This window comes from Liolophura sinensis, chromosome 6 (genome assembly GCF_032854445.1).
Source record: "Liolophura sinensis isolate JHLJ2023 chromosome 6, CUHK_Ljap_v2, whole genome shotgun sequence".
NCBI classification, from domain to species: Eukaryota; Metazoa; Mollusca; class Polyplacophora; order Chitonida; family Chitonidae; genus Liolophura; species Liolophura sinensis.
In genome coordinates this window covers 45,844,652-45,859,291 of record NC_088300.1, presented here as the reverse complement: position 1 = coordinate 45,859,291, position 14,640 = coordinate 45,844,652, and the positions used below count along the sequence as shown (strand labels likewise).

The following is a 14,640-nucleotide window of genomic DNA, read 5'->3' as shown; positions in this document are numbered from 1 at the left end:
GAACTTTACAAGTGCCGATGGAAGACCGGAGCCATGAAATTGTAGCTGGAGGGGTACACGAGAATAATGTGTCAATTCGACGAGGGCTGGCTTAAATCGAGCATTGTCACCATATTGGTAGCTGATAACTGTAGACTGTTTTGTTGTAAGGCTTTCAGTAATCGTCGCCAGTTACACAAAAGTTCATCGAGCTAATTGCCCCCACAATACAGGTCATCTACTAACTTCGTTACGATACCACCTTCCAATAAGTCACCCAGAACAAGACAGGTAAGCTCCTCAAGCGCAGTTTCAGAGCTGGGCATGCCCATGGCAGATCGTGCGTAAACGCGTACACCTTTGAAAGGCGTTGCAACGCCACAATACTTCATAGAGTCTTTTGCTAGCAAAATTTGGTGAAAGGTACTTGTTAAGTCAGTTGTGATAACGTGCTTCCATCTCGGTATGTGCCGTAGAGTTGAGTCTACGTTGGGCAAAAGGTTTTTGCAGTTTGTCCCTACATGAGTTCTAATATCTTTACTTTCTGTTGAGCTGTACGGCGAAGATTTTCATGGACGTCTTCACTATCAGCGGTAAGGCCACGCAGGGGTGTAGCCCGTATTTTCTTGAGCCAGTAGACGCCATTCACGAGGAAGCGGGCAAAGTTGGGATCCAGAGACAGTGTATGTTGGAGGTTTGACTGCAGTTCTCGAATGTGGAAACAGCCACAGATGTTCCAAGGCACTGTTGGTGCATGATGTGTATATGCCATACTGCGTATAATGCTTCGGTTGTTTACTTACAACATCTCACTGACGTCCGCGCCTGTAGGATAGGATATTACCTTCGAAGTTAGGCTGACAGAGGAATAACTGGACACGTCAAATCAATAATGAGCTTTATTAATCGCTCTATCACAACACCATGTACATACAACACGTGAGCCGAAAGAAAGAGGAAAAACAGCGCTCAAGCCCGAGTGTGGGTAATGCACAAATGCCAAACATAATACTGGCGCTGGTCCAGGCTGTAACAGGCTTAAATGGACTGGAAACAAGGGAGTTAACTAGTGCTAGATACCGAACCATGAGCTAAAATACTGTTGATAATTAAAGTAATTCTAATTATACTATAGAGTAGAACTTACCAACAAGAAGAACTCCCCAAAGATTTTTAAATGTTAAAAGCAGACCGAAAAAAAAATCCCACAAAAAGACGGGGTTGGAGTTTTTCTTTCTTTATAGAAAAGGATCTCGGCCCCGAAATAATAAGCCAATCGGGTTACTTTTTGCTTCGTGCTTTTGTTAACACACATGTAAGTGACACTATCAACCACGAACCAAGTCGTAATCCGATTGGCTGATTATCTCGGGCCCAAGATTTTTTTTGGGGGGGGGGGAGGACGTTTTTCATCTGCTTAAGCAAAAGAATAACTCCAACCCGAGACTATTTTTTTCGTCTACTTAAAAAAAGGGAAAACTCCAATCCGATCTCTTTTCATGGGAGTTTTTCCTTTTAGACATGACATGAGTCCATAGAATACAAACATACATGATAATAAATAAATACTGAGATTACATATAATGACAGCTTATAGGGAGACAACGTATTAATATGGAATATGACTACACTTAGCACAAATTACTGAATGGAGACGGACATCTGCAGTCCATACAGCAGCTACCATTTGATTGTTACTGGTTTCAATTGTTATTAAGAATTAAGGAGTATGATGTTTTGCGTACTAGTTGTTCAAAAGACATTACCCTGTGCATGACAAACATTTCACTAGTACTACAGCTGTATTTTAAGTTCTTCATCCACCTAAATCCTTTTTTTTTTCATTTTGTTAAGACTTTTCTGTGAATGTAATGACCATAGTAAACAACTATAAACATTTGACCAATACAACCTAAACAATATTTTAAGTTCTTCAGTTCATTCCCTGAATTTGCGAAGTATGACATCCACTCTAATACAAAGTTTTCTGCCTTGTTCGTGAATGTCATGGCCATGATACACACACCTTTTGACACATACAGTAGGATTTCTCCATAGTACCTCTACAATGTACCGCACTCTTCACAGTTTCTGCTGCCACCTAATAACCCCCTGAGCAATGTCATGGTAAAACTCAGATACGATACAACTGTGTTAACAATTACAGTCACGACCACAATATAAAATCGCATCGACAGGAGGTTGTATCTCCGAAAGTTTTCTATGAGCTGTATCTTTATACAGTTCAACTTATAATCGGACAACAGGTTCCAGTTGGTTGCAAAACAAGGAGTGGACTTTTTCAGGAGCTAAATCCCAATCAAACAAGATACTTAGTGGTCAATGATCTGAACTTACGTCATATATGACAAAGTTATGGACATCACGCGAACCAGCATAATGATCCAACCAGAATGCAGACAGATGAATGTCACTTACAGATACGTGATTTTGTCCGACGGCAACATATTAACGTCAGATAAAGTTAAAAATCGATCATCAGTTCACCAAAGTCACCAATTCTTTTCCAAAGGGTTTGTTTATGTCGGCATTCCATTCACCGACAAATACAACATTTGGAAAATCTGATTCATCAATAACGGCTTTAATTGTCGTGTACTTCAACCAAGCAAACAATAGGGGAAAGTGTGGCAAAACGAAATGATTAACTTTGCGGGCCTCTTTCTTGTATAGTTGAGCGTGCCATTCCCTAGAACCAAGCATGTGAGCTTTCACTTACCTATACATTGTAAAACTCTTAGCTCGGCATTCAGTTTCTCTTAGATACTATTGATGTGAATCAATATCATTTTTTGTTTGCTCACGATTCATTTTGCCCCATGCATCGAGCCAAATGAAGGAGTTTCGTTTTGCCTCTGGAGTATAAACGGATGATATTTTAGCGCTCGCTCTAATCTACTTAACAGCAATACCAGACTTATTTGAATCAAAAGTCTAGACTTGAGATATCAGACACGGTCTTTAAAAAGTTATACGTTTTCCCTATGCTTATGACGGACTTTCTCACGAAAGATAAGTCAAATAATGGCTCCAGACTGTTTCGAACTCATGCCATGGATACTAATAATGTGATCAAATTTAATACCAGTTCTAAAAATCCTCCATGTCAACTGGTCTATAAATAACAATGCGAACAAAATTTCTTCAAAAGCGGCAAAATTAATTTGTTGTAATAGGAAAGCAATGAACAGTATTATTCATGCACTGCTTAAACACCTGCAGAACTGAATGACATATGATTGTTTGACTGAAACAATCCTTGTATTTATGCAAATAAAACATTCACCGGCCACGTGAATTTCACGTGTATTTCAGGCTGCACAAATATGTTTAAATCGATATGTCCCATTATGTGACACCATGCGAGTTTTGAGAACTTTGAGCACCAATGTGACCCGTATGGACTGGGCATAAATGGTCATAATGACGAACGCATGAGAGGAAATGATTAAATTACATGATTATGTTCTCGATGCTAGAAGTTCAGCCCAAAGAAATATTCGTTCAAAACTCCCAGATTTTTAAGTATCTGGGGCACCACTTTTGGCCTAAGGAATAAACGTTTAACCTGGGTTGCCCTCAAACTCTATACGGTATATCACTCTAACAAATATCGCTGTAATTTTACAGTGAAAAGTGCTGGCAATTTTGTGACCAGTTCTTTTCACTGTAGATGTACAAGACGTGCTGTTTAATATTTACACCCAAAATAGTAGTATATTTCCACATATACCATTGTAAATAATCAGCTAACTCCATTGTAAATTAACAAAATCTACATATCTACCTAGAAAACCAGTGTACACTTACAACAAAGTGCAGCTGTAAATGGTCAAACGGCTACAGTTTTACAAGCAATGCTATAAATACACACCGTCTAGAGTAAAATTACACCACATAGGCGCAGAATTGCGCTGGAAAATGGTGTAAAATATTTACAACATGATTTACTGCAACAATATTGTAAATTTGCATTCAATTCTTACAGTGTATGACAATCAAACATCTATCTCGTCAGCACATGTTGTCAGGCGAGGTGTTAACCTCTGATAGGAGAATTCTGCAGGAGCCAAGTGTATGTGTAGATCTAATCAATACATTTATATTCTAGTGGGTGTGGCTTACTATGCTGCGCGACTGTTTGCTTGACACACGTGAAACAGAAGCATAATTTAAGCGCGAAGAAAACGACCGCACGAGTGTAGACCTATTGAGTGTGTTTTGAACATCACTTCCTTTGAAAAGCAATGCGATGAAAACTAAGGTTATTGTAGTGGCAATGACCATCGTTATGATCCTAGTGACATTGCTAAATTATTCACATGTCATACCAGCAGTGATATGCCATATAGCACCGCCAAAGGTAAGAGGAATCCGTTTGATTTTAGATCTATTCATCCCTATTGTTTTTATGCTTGATCTGTTTAGGTCACCTTATATCGTCGATAGAAGGACATAATACGATTATAAATACTATGTTTTATGTACCAACGAAAACCAGTATGGCATTACATAGCTGTTTTTCATATGAAAAACATAGTATGATTTGTTGGATTGTTTTATAATGAAATGATGTACTCCGATTTGTCATTTGTTTAATTTAATAATTTGATATCGACCTTTATATGCAATATTACTGATGTTTTTTTCTGATATAGGTTAAGTTTTTCAAAAACATAAAGTACAAAACGCAAGAAGAGCATCGCTAAAGCAGTCTACGTCTTGAGTTTCCATGGAAATTTTTTTTATTGAGAAAGTGAAGAGCTAAGGTTTTCGGTTAGTGTACATCTGATCTACTATACTGATTGGTGTTTTACGCCATACTCAGGAATACAGATATAGAAGAAAGGAAAATCTCTGTTAGGACTCTCCTTAGGTCTGTAAATTAAATGCATCCGTATCGATGATCATCATCTGCATATATAAATAGAAAGCCAGATTTCCACCCACCATAATGTTGGCCGCTGTCGTATAAGTGAAATATTTTTGAGTACGGCGTAAAACACTAATCAAATAAATAAATACTTAAATGAATAAATACACATTGGAAATAGAAATTTGTCACAGGTGCTTTCATTATCACTGATTATTGCAAGCATAATAATAACTGACATCGGGATTATCCTAATGTTGAATCAATATTTGTCTGAACGTCATAGGTATACTGGACTTACACTTCGCACCTCACCGAAATTACACTCAGCAGGTGTTGTTTGCTGACTGTGTCAGTATATATGTTACGTGTATAAGACAGTTAAAGCGATATTTCTGGGGCTGTATCGATCCTAATAAAATTCAAGCAATATAAAATATTTCTTTTCATCTCAGAAATGATTCAAAAGCAAATCACTGTCCCTGACAAAAATGAAATCCACGACTGATGATACGTATACGACCGGAGAGGACAACAGCATGAAAAGTGAATATTTTAGGCTGTTCATTCTGCCCCCAGCGGTGTCGGGGCTGGTCCTCTCATCACTCACGTTGTACATATAATAAAGCAGACACTGGAATGAAACTTGTGTAGGTTTCCCTGGGGGTTTTCTTCCATTACCTTTCCCAAGTGAATGGTATAGTTTTCCCAGATCATCTGCTTCATGATGGGGAAGAATATCTATACGGCTTCTTTTTTCATTTAGTGACAGCTAGTTATACTTTCACTGATTCACTGAAATAGCAACTTTTAGTATTATAATTCCGACCGGGTGATCTAAATTATTTTACGAGCCGATGTTTAATGGCAATTATGATGGTTTTCTTTTCATGCTTCAACGTTCTCGCCCCAGCGTAAAATTTACTCACATTAATATTTAAGCTTTCAGGAGTGTAAGGATTCAAATTCCATTCTGACAGGTATCGTCTCAATATTCACATTTCATTGCCTTTATATAATAATTCTGAATATTGATAAATGAAGACCAGCAATAATAATTGCTCGAGTGAGACTCGAACTCACGACTCAGGGTGCCTATAGCCACAACGCAAGGTCCCATGAGCTGTTTCAGGCACTAATGTAGGTAACTATTATGGGGGGGTGGGAGCGGCTGAAGACTATTCCAGCCCAAAGGCGAAAGGCAAAGGAACCTCTTGTCGTCCTCGTACAGTTGACAATAGAAGAATCATTTTTAATGGTTAAAATCAAGTTTGAGTCCTGGATAAACAGCAAATCTGTACTTTTTTTATGTAGTACAAAAGTTGTGCTGTTAAGCCAGGTTTATCGCAGGTCGCAGAAACGGGGGATCTGGGAGGTCTTTAGCTAACTACAACTTCTTTTCCTGGACAGTCATTTCTCGTAGGCAGGCCCTGGATCATGGCTTAATTTTATACATAACCCCCACCCCATTCCCACCCTCACCCCATCCCCACCTCACCCCATCCCCACCCACACCATCATTGGTAATGTTTCCTCAACTCCAGTTCATACTTGCGATCTTACAAGTAACAGATTTACATCTGATTGTCAAATCCATCCTCCAGAACCTTTCGCTTTTGAGTGCACGTGGGAAGGATGGAGAGAGAAATTTCTACAGTCTCATCCCTATTGGTACTTCCCCCCAGTGTGATGGTGACGTGCAAGTCAGTTCGCTGTTCAACAGATCAATATATCACTTCATCCCGAAGGGAATCGGACGGACATGGACTTCAGTGGGAAGTTGAGGTTAATTAGCCATTCACCAGAAATCTGTAAGAGTATAGTGATCATTATGACTTGGTAAACAAACAAGTGTCACGGAAATTTCAACTGCAATCTTACCAAAGACTGACATAATCAACTCATGTTGCCCGCTACCCTAAACTTCATAAAGGTCAAAGCAAGCGCCGCAGTATAGCGTTAAGGGAAAATGTGCAGATCGCAGGGTGACACATGTTGGCAACAATGTCCAGCAAACATTTTAACATGTAACCGTTGTCACGATAAAGGACTCCTTGTGCTGATTGTCGGCTTACATGTCAGCAAACAAAGAAGGGAAGTACAGTACCTATTCATGAGGTGAGCACGACAGTGACATGTCCAAGGCAGCGTGGTTTGTTTGAAGACGAACGGTAAATATGTCCGCTTCCCGATCGACTTCCGAAGCCAAAGGGGCAATAACCGAACCGATCTACAGTTCCCTTCAAAGAAACCCAAAACAGGATTAATCGAAAACCAATCCACAGATTCCATTCGGATTACTGAAAGCTGTTGAATGATTTACCACAGAATAATTCTAAAAGTGACGTGTTAATGCTGTCAGAGGCATGATCGAGCGATCTACTAAACAGAGGCGCAGCTGAGGGCATGCGATTATACACTTGGAATTCCCCTTCGCCTACGCGTGGTACACGAATGTCGAAGAAATGTCAGATGGGTAGTGCCTTGCATATACTTTCCTATCAGACTGACCTCACTGAATAATTGGTTCATAATGCGTTCAGTACTAGATGAGTTGGACGTACTTTTCCCACCAACTTCAGCTCAGAGACTGCGCCAACAGAAAAACAAGATCAGCATATATCTGTAGCGCGTTTATCATAAATTATCATCAGACTGCCAGTTTGAAATTTGAAAAGGATGTAACCACGGTCTTCACCGGTTAAGAGTACATGTAACCACGGCTTGTGTCATTCATGTCAGAAACATAAAACTGAAGTACACTCCCGATGTTGTAGGTGTGAAATGTGGATATCTGCATATCCCCATGTGATCACAACAAGATGCACCTTGCTTCATCAAATGTACAGTCGTTTACATTCTCAGCGTTTAGTTACATTTGTTTATTTACAATTTTCTTTTTGCTGTTTTGTTACAGGATCTGTGCCCTGCAAAGAGTGGTCACATACCGGACATAGAGGTTATAGATAAACTCAGTTTGGAGGCGCTGCGCATCAGCTATCGAGAGTAAGTAAACATTGAATGTAACCTCACACTGCTTTATACATTAACTGTCATTCTCTTTCACTTTCACTGCACAGTATATCTGTGATGGTAAATGCACGTACAGCTGAAGTGGGACATCAACAGAAATTCACTATTACCCTCCTTTTTAACTAAAATGTGCTTTTTATTACACAAGTACATCTAAATAAGCCAGTACGTCTTTCGTGTGAAAAGTCAGCTTATTTCTTTTACATCTACAAAGAAACAAAACTTAGATAGCAATGATTTTCATTAAAAAATTGCTTTCTATGTACTACTGGAATTTTAGGTCTAACTGACCAGTTAATGTATAACTTTCGACGTGCTTACCTGGTGTTCATGCATGGGGCAACTTCATTTTTGTGATGTTAGACCTTACAAATGCTGAAATTGTGTCAAATGGTAGGCACATTTACTGTTTAAGTGTATTATTTGCTACATCATGTACTACATCTAGTGCTGTTCTAGTATCATTTAGCATTACATTTTGTAAGCATTATATTTATTTATTTATTTGATTGGTGTTTTACGCCGTACTCAAGAATATTTCACTTATACGACGGCGACCAGCATTATGGTGGGGGGAAACCAGGCAGAGCCCGGTGAAAACCCACGACCATCCGCAGGTTACTGCCAGACCTTCCCACTTACGTGTAACCATTACATAAAATAAATACACAATGATCCAACAGGTCCTGATTGAACGAACCGCTTTGGAAATCCGTGAGTTTTGAAAATTAATAAGAAGGCTAATTAGTTTATGGCCCAAAAAGTCAAAATGAGATAGATTCTCCTTCACTTAAAACTAGTTCGAAGAGCAAGCGTTTTATATCACGTTTGAAGTCTTGGCTGTCTTCAGACTGACTTAATTGGGTTAATGATTAGTGGTTCTTTCTCGCAAGACGATGATGGGAAAGTTGTTGTTAAATTTAAGTGAGATATACTTCGGAGTGCTATTCTCCGTTCTCTTATCTGCGCCTATGCCCTCACATTATGACGTAAGACTGACCTAGGAAAAAAAGGAAATACAGGTATATTAATAAAGGCTAATTTAATTTCTTGTCCCTATAATTTTGTTCAAGTCTTATTACAGTTATGGCAGCAACCACGAAATCCTCTGCAACGTAATGCTTCGCATGGGGAATTTAGGTGACGGAGGCTGGGAGGTGTGTGATGACGAGCCTGTCAGGCCCAAACCCGACTGTCTGGTCTACTCCTTCGGGTAACTTTATTCTATAGGGCAAAGGGAAACAAACTGTCTGGTCCACTTCTTCGGGTTACTATATACTGTAGGGCTAAAGGAAGCAGGACTGTCTGGTCTACTTCTTCGGGTAACTATATACTATAAGGCTAATGGAAGCCGGTTGTTTGATATACTCCTTCGGGTAACTATATACTACAGAGCGAAGGGGAGCAGAGCCTCTCAACAGAATATGCAGTTTATTGTAAGAAAAGTGTTAGTGTACGACGAAAGCATGCATATCTGAACAAGGCGATAATTAGAACAGAGCTTAACTCATGACAAAACATCTGTAACTATAAACCGACCAACAACTATATACCTATACCGAGGCAGTGTATGATGGGTGTACTTTATCGATGGAAATCCCTTTGAACCGCAGACATTTATTAAATAGTCGTGGCAACTTTTCGATGCCAATGTCTACGTTCACAACGCCAGTATATAGACTCCTATGTAAACCTACTTGCTATTAAATGTTTTATGTAGGTATATTTATTTCTGTTTTAGGATAAACAACGATTTTAGTTTTGATGACATGATAGCTGAACATTATGGATGCGAGGTACACGCATTTGATCCAAGGTAAGAATAATACATTTATAAGTAAATATATTTATTTGTCTGATTGGTGTTTTACGCCCTACTATATGGTATAATCGAGAATATCTCCATGGTCAGTCAATCAGCATCCCTTCTGTAACCTTTTAAGAGTTTGGAAAATAAATCTAAGTGGGCTCAGCCAGAAGCAGATTATCTCACTTTAGTCAATAATATAATATATGCAGTTAATGCCTCACAGTGAGTTCCGTTTGATTGTTCTCTTATACATAGAGGTAAGATGTGCAATCGCTGTACAACCGGAGCCACGATACCAATGCTTCATTAAATTTTCACTTCATGTTGGAGAGAATTCCTTACCATCAAAAACGTGTTCTGTTGTTAGTAGCAATACCGTTTCTGTTGCACAATATAATGAGCCAAGGGTATTTTATGTTCATAAACTCAAAAGTCTATTTTTACCACCTTGATAGTATGGGTATTCCCCAAATGTCGCAATCGATAACATGTGTGCCGTGGTTGACGTACGACGTGTAAGTATATGACGTGAGAGATGGGTATTGAATGGCGCCGTGTTTGTTGGATCCATAGGATCGATATTGTAATGTATTCGTTGTAATGAAGAAAATAGACCGATAGAAAAGAATGGTGTAAGAAAAAAAATTTTTTTTCCCTTGGTCGCACTCGAAAACTGACATATTTTTAAAATCTGTTAATGAAGGGTTAAAATAAGAGTTACTAAAGGGTTACCGTACCGAAAAAGTTGTTTTAAGTTTACGCGTACAATACTATCGTTCCACCGCTAAAACGAACCGACAAACTAAATACATTAGCTGGTACGAACGATGCACGATATAAAGGAGAGAGAAAAATGCCTGAACCACGCTGTCGAGTTGATTAAATATACTGATAAGTTTTAGATCGGGGAAAGGGCGGCCTTCTCGGATATTCCGCGTTCTCGTTCGGTGTTGTAGTTTTCGTGTTTTGTATAATACGTTAAGGCTTTATTATCATCAGCGGCATTCGTCGGGGGATTGTCAGTACAGTAATGCAACCGGTCGTCGCTTGTAAAAAGTACATCCATCCACGCTGACTCCGGCGCCTAAACCGAGCGAAAACTATGAGCGAAATATCGAATCGATAGCCCTACGTTTGGTCCCGCAGCTGTGACGAGTCCCCGCCCTCCGTCGTTCTGGTGTGCGAGGGGGAAGTCGTCTTTGGCCGGTAAACCGAGCCAATCGATAAGCCCATATGTCACGGGTCCGCTATTGTTACTCGAGGGTCGGCTTTCATGTCCCCGACCCCGGTCCTCGCCGCATCCTAAAAGAAGAAGGAAGGGCTTAAGCTTTATTGACCCCTGCGGGAGTTTCCACGACCGGTTTAATACCCCGCTGGAGTGTAACCACCCGTTACCTATAGCCCGAGCACGTCTTGAAAACTCCCTCAAAACAAATCGATTCTGTTGAATAGGTGTTTTCCTTCGAAAACACGGGGAGGTATTCTTTTGTATTTTAATATTAACGAGTAACAACAAGCACCACAACTCGTATTTGTACGTTTTCAAATTATTCAAAAAATGTATTCAGAACGGTTGAAAAAACATCACCATAGAATTATATTAAAAAAATAAACTGTTAATTTTGTCTTTCAGCGTTGCAATCTCCACAACACTGTCTGTCCATGCAAAACAAACACGGCGGTTCATCCTCACATGAACACACAAAGTCTATATGTACGCCGTCTTCAGTTTCCAAATAATAATAATAATATTCTTCTTCTTCTTCATAATTGTCACGACTATCATTAACTTCATCGACAGCGTGTTGGTATTGGTCCGTATTATTCGGATTCTGTTGTACCATAGCACGTTCGCCCCCTTCTGTGATTTCTGTGAAGTTCAGCCTTGTACGGACTGCATCCAGAATTTCTCTACTGTAACTCGTCTGTCCGCGGAGTATGACCAGTCTTCCACGCACTGCATCAAAAATTTCCCCGTTGTAACGCGCCTGTCCGCGATGAGTCTGCCAAATAATCGAACAGTAAAAAAAAATTAATCACTCTTTTGTTTTGCATAATATGACTACAGTTCTGTAAACATCGAATTAATGCAAAACATACCTTAGTTGTATTATACATTTAATTGTATAAGATACTTAACTTAATAACGATAAACATAAACTCATGTCAGCGCTCGGTGAAAACTGCATTTGGTGAGTCATTCTTCGCAGTGTATAAATAAATAAATAAATAAATAAATAAATACAACTACATGTAGGATAGAATTTTCTGGAAAATACAGGCTGGTAGAAATGATGAGCTAACAACATGTTAACCGTTTTATTATATGCCTGGTTAGTAGTTGAGAATGTACGTTTGGTTCCGTTTTGAGGAGGAGGTTTTTTGTGGGTTTGCCCAGCCCGGCCGGGCTGGAGGCTGGGGGTGACGTCACACCGGGCTGGCAGGTGTGACGTCACCCTGTGACGTGGTGGGTTATTTCCACGCCGGGGCTGCCTGGGGTATACTAGCGTGTAGTAGAATAGACTACAGTATAATAGTAGAGTATAGGGGTATAGGGGGGGGGGAGAGAAAAAAAGAGGCAAAACGTCGGCTTGTAAAGTGGAGTGGGACAGCTCTTGGTCGCCAAAAACGGACCAATGGGTGAGCGGGTATGTTTGCTGATGGTAGGGTGAATGAGGGACGACTGCAGGTGCTGCAAGCGTACACTGAAGACGTCTGTCAGCATGTCAAGGATTCCCGACCCATTCAAGCGTATTATGTAGAGATTGTTCGTCCCACGTTAATGTACGAAGTGCGACTCCCTCCCAACCACACAGAGGTATATCAACGCTCCGTGTTACATACCTGTACATTGCTGTAAATAATAATACTGTTTCACTATGGAATCAACCCCAGGTTTTTGTGTTTCTTTTTTATACGGACTGGGGTCAGTGTATCAGTGTGTCATGCTAGGGCTGATATCTATCCCGATAGCTCCTATGTATTATGTATTAAAAAAAATTTAGGTTCGCCCATCGGCTCCTCATTGAGGGGGTAGGGTCTACTCCATGTAGGTGGTATGTAGATGTGTTTTCTATCACATGTAGATGGTGTGTAGATATGGTTTCCACTCCATGTAGGTGATATGTATAAGGGTCTACTTCCCGGCTGGCTGGCTGGCTTTCTGGCGCACTGGCCGGCTGGCTGGCAACAATGTATACAAGGCGCAGCCGATCAAAACAAAAACCACGTGTCAAAACAAAAAACCACGTGTCAAAACAAAAACCACGTGTCAAAACAAAGCACAGCTGACAACATTGTTTGCCTGACTGCTGGCCGGCTGGCGGGTAGGATCGCTCAGCGTGTCTTTGCAACACTGTTCGCCCAGGAAGGCTCACTGCTGCAGGCAGTGGGTCGTTGTTATGAACCGTAGAGCCTGTCGGTGGGGATTTTTTGGGTGATCTGCCTGTCTGTCTACCTGCTGGTTGTGGTAGGGATGGATGGATCGACTAAGCTGTACACCACACCCAAACATGGATACTATACTCTACTCTACTCTACTATACTATATGTAGGCGGTCTGGGGCAGGGTCACTCATTACTCACAACAGACACCAAGCAGCAAGGACGACATGTCGGATTATGCCTCGCCTCACTCGCACCACTCGCGTCACTCGCATCAACCGACGGCGAAAAAAAAATCAGTCACGCCGGGCCTTGGTTCAAACCCGATCGATACCGCTCCCCATGCTTTGTATTATAACCCGGACAGTCCAGCGGCTTACAGCGGGGTTCAACACTTGCTCAAGGTAGCTCGACAACGGTGACTCAAAGTGAGTCGAACAAGTGTGTCGGCTTGGCTGGCTCAGCAGGACACGTACACACTCCACCGACCTGCACGCCGCCATAACCCCCGTAACCGAGTGGTGGTTGGGGGTATTGACAGTCAGTGGCAGGCGGACCTGGTCGACATGACAGCGTTCGCCAAAGAGAATAACAACAACCGTTACGTACTGACCTGCATCGATGTGCTCTCAAAGTATGCCTGGTATGCCTCCGGGCCAAAACCGGGGCTCGTTTGATCGAGGCGTTTCAACAGATTTTCAAGACCCGTCGCCGACCGTTATACCTGCAAACGGACGAGGGGAAAGAGTTTCTGAACAGACCGTTTCAAGCCTTTTTAAAGGACAACGGGATGTTTTTCTTTCACACGTTTAACGAAACCAAAGCCTCCGTGGTAGAACGGTTCAATCGCACTTTGAAAGGTCGCATGTACTAATATTTTACCGCTCACAACACTCGGCGATACCTGGACGCCTTACCGGCGCTGGTCCGCGGTTACAATCAAGCCTACCACCGAAGCATACGACGAGCCCCTATCGACGTCACCCCCCAGAACCAGAAGGAAGTCCGGCAAGTCTTGTACGGTCCACCCACAGCCAAACGCTCGGTCCACCGTTATCGGGTCGGTGATCTCGTGCGTATCAGTAAAGTGAAAGGGAAATTCGAAAAATCATACCTCAGGATTGGAGCACGGAAATGTTCCGCATTGTCCGTTCCCACCCTCGAGGATAACGGGGTCGCTACCACTTCCGACTGACCTACCTCAAGGGATGGATCGGTGTATACAAGGCTTACATGAGAATAAAGGGACCGTAGCAGCCATACTGGGCGTTTTCTTGTACATCGGTGCTTTAGTGGGTGGATTGGCCGCGGAACTCAGCCTACAACTTCTCCAAGACCAGTCAACCCTTCAATATCTACGAGGACAATTGAACAAGACGCGTTTCCGTTGGATCGGGACACCTTTATCGCCACCCCAACCACCGTCAATTGCCCTTCGGTTTGACAATACCGAGAACACCACCACTAGCGCCACTACCCCGAGCTGGGAATCGAACTCCCACGTCACGACCCACCCGATCGCGTGACAAAACTCTTCACC

At 41.4% G+C, this 14,640-nt stretch overlaps 1 protein-coding gene across 2 annotated transcripts in view; it reads left to right on the top strand.

Moving 5' to 3' along the window:
* The first annotated feature begins 4,255 nt into the window (after positions 1–4,255).
* LOC135467908 (probable methyltransferase-like protein 24) overlaps positions 4,256–14,640 on the top strand; it is a 44,666-nt gene continuing 34,281 nt past the window's right edge. For both annotated transcript variants that reach the window (XM_064745832.1, XM_064745831.1), the window contains exons 1-4: positions 4,256–4,363; positions 7,791–7,879; positions 8,991–9,119; positions 9,648–9,722. In XM_064745832.1, coding sequence (XP_064601902.1) covers positions 4,280–4,363; positions 7,791–7,879; positions 8,991–9,119; positions 9,648–9,722 — 377 coding nt within the window. In that variant the 5' untranslated portion in view covers positions 4,256–4,279. The remainder of the gene's footprint in view (positions 4,364–7,790; positions 7,880–8,990; positions 9,120–9,647; positions 9,723–14,640) is intronic.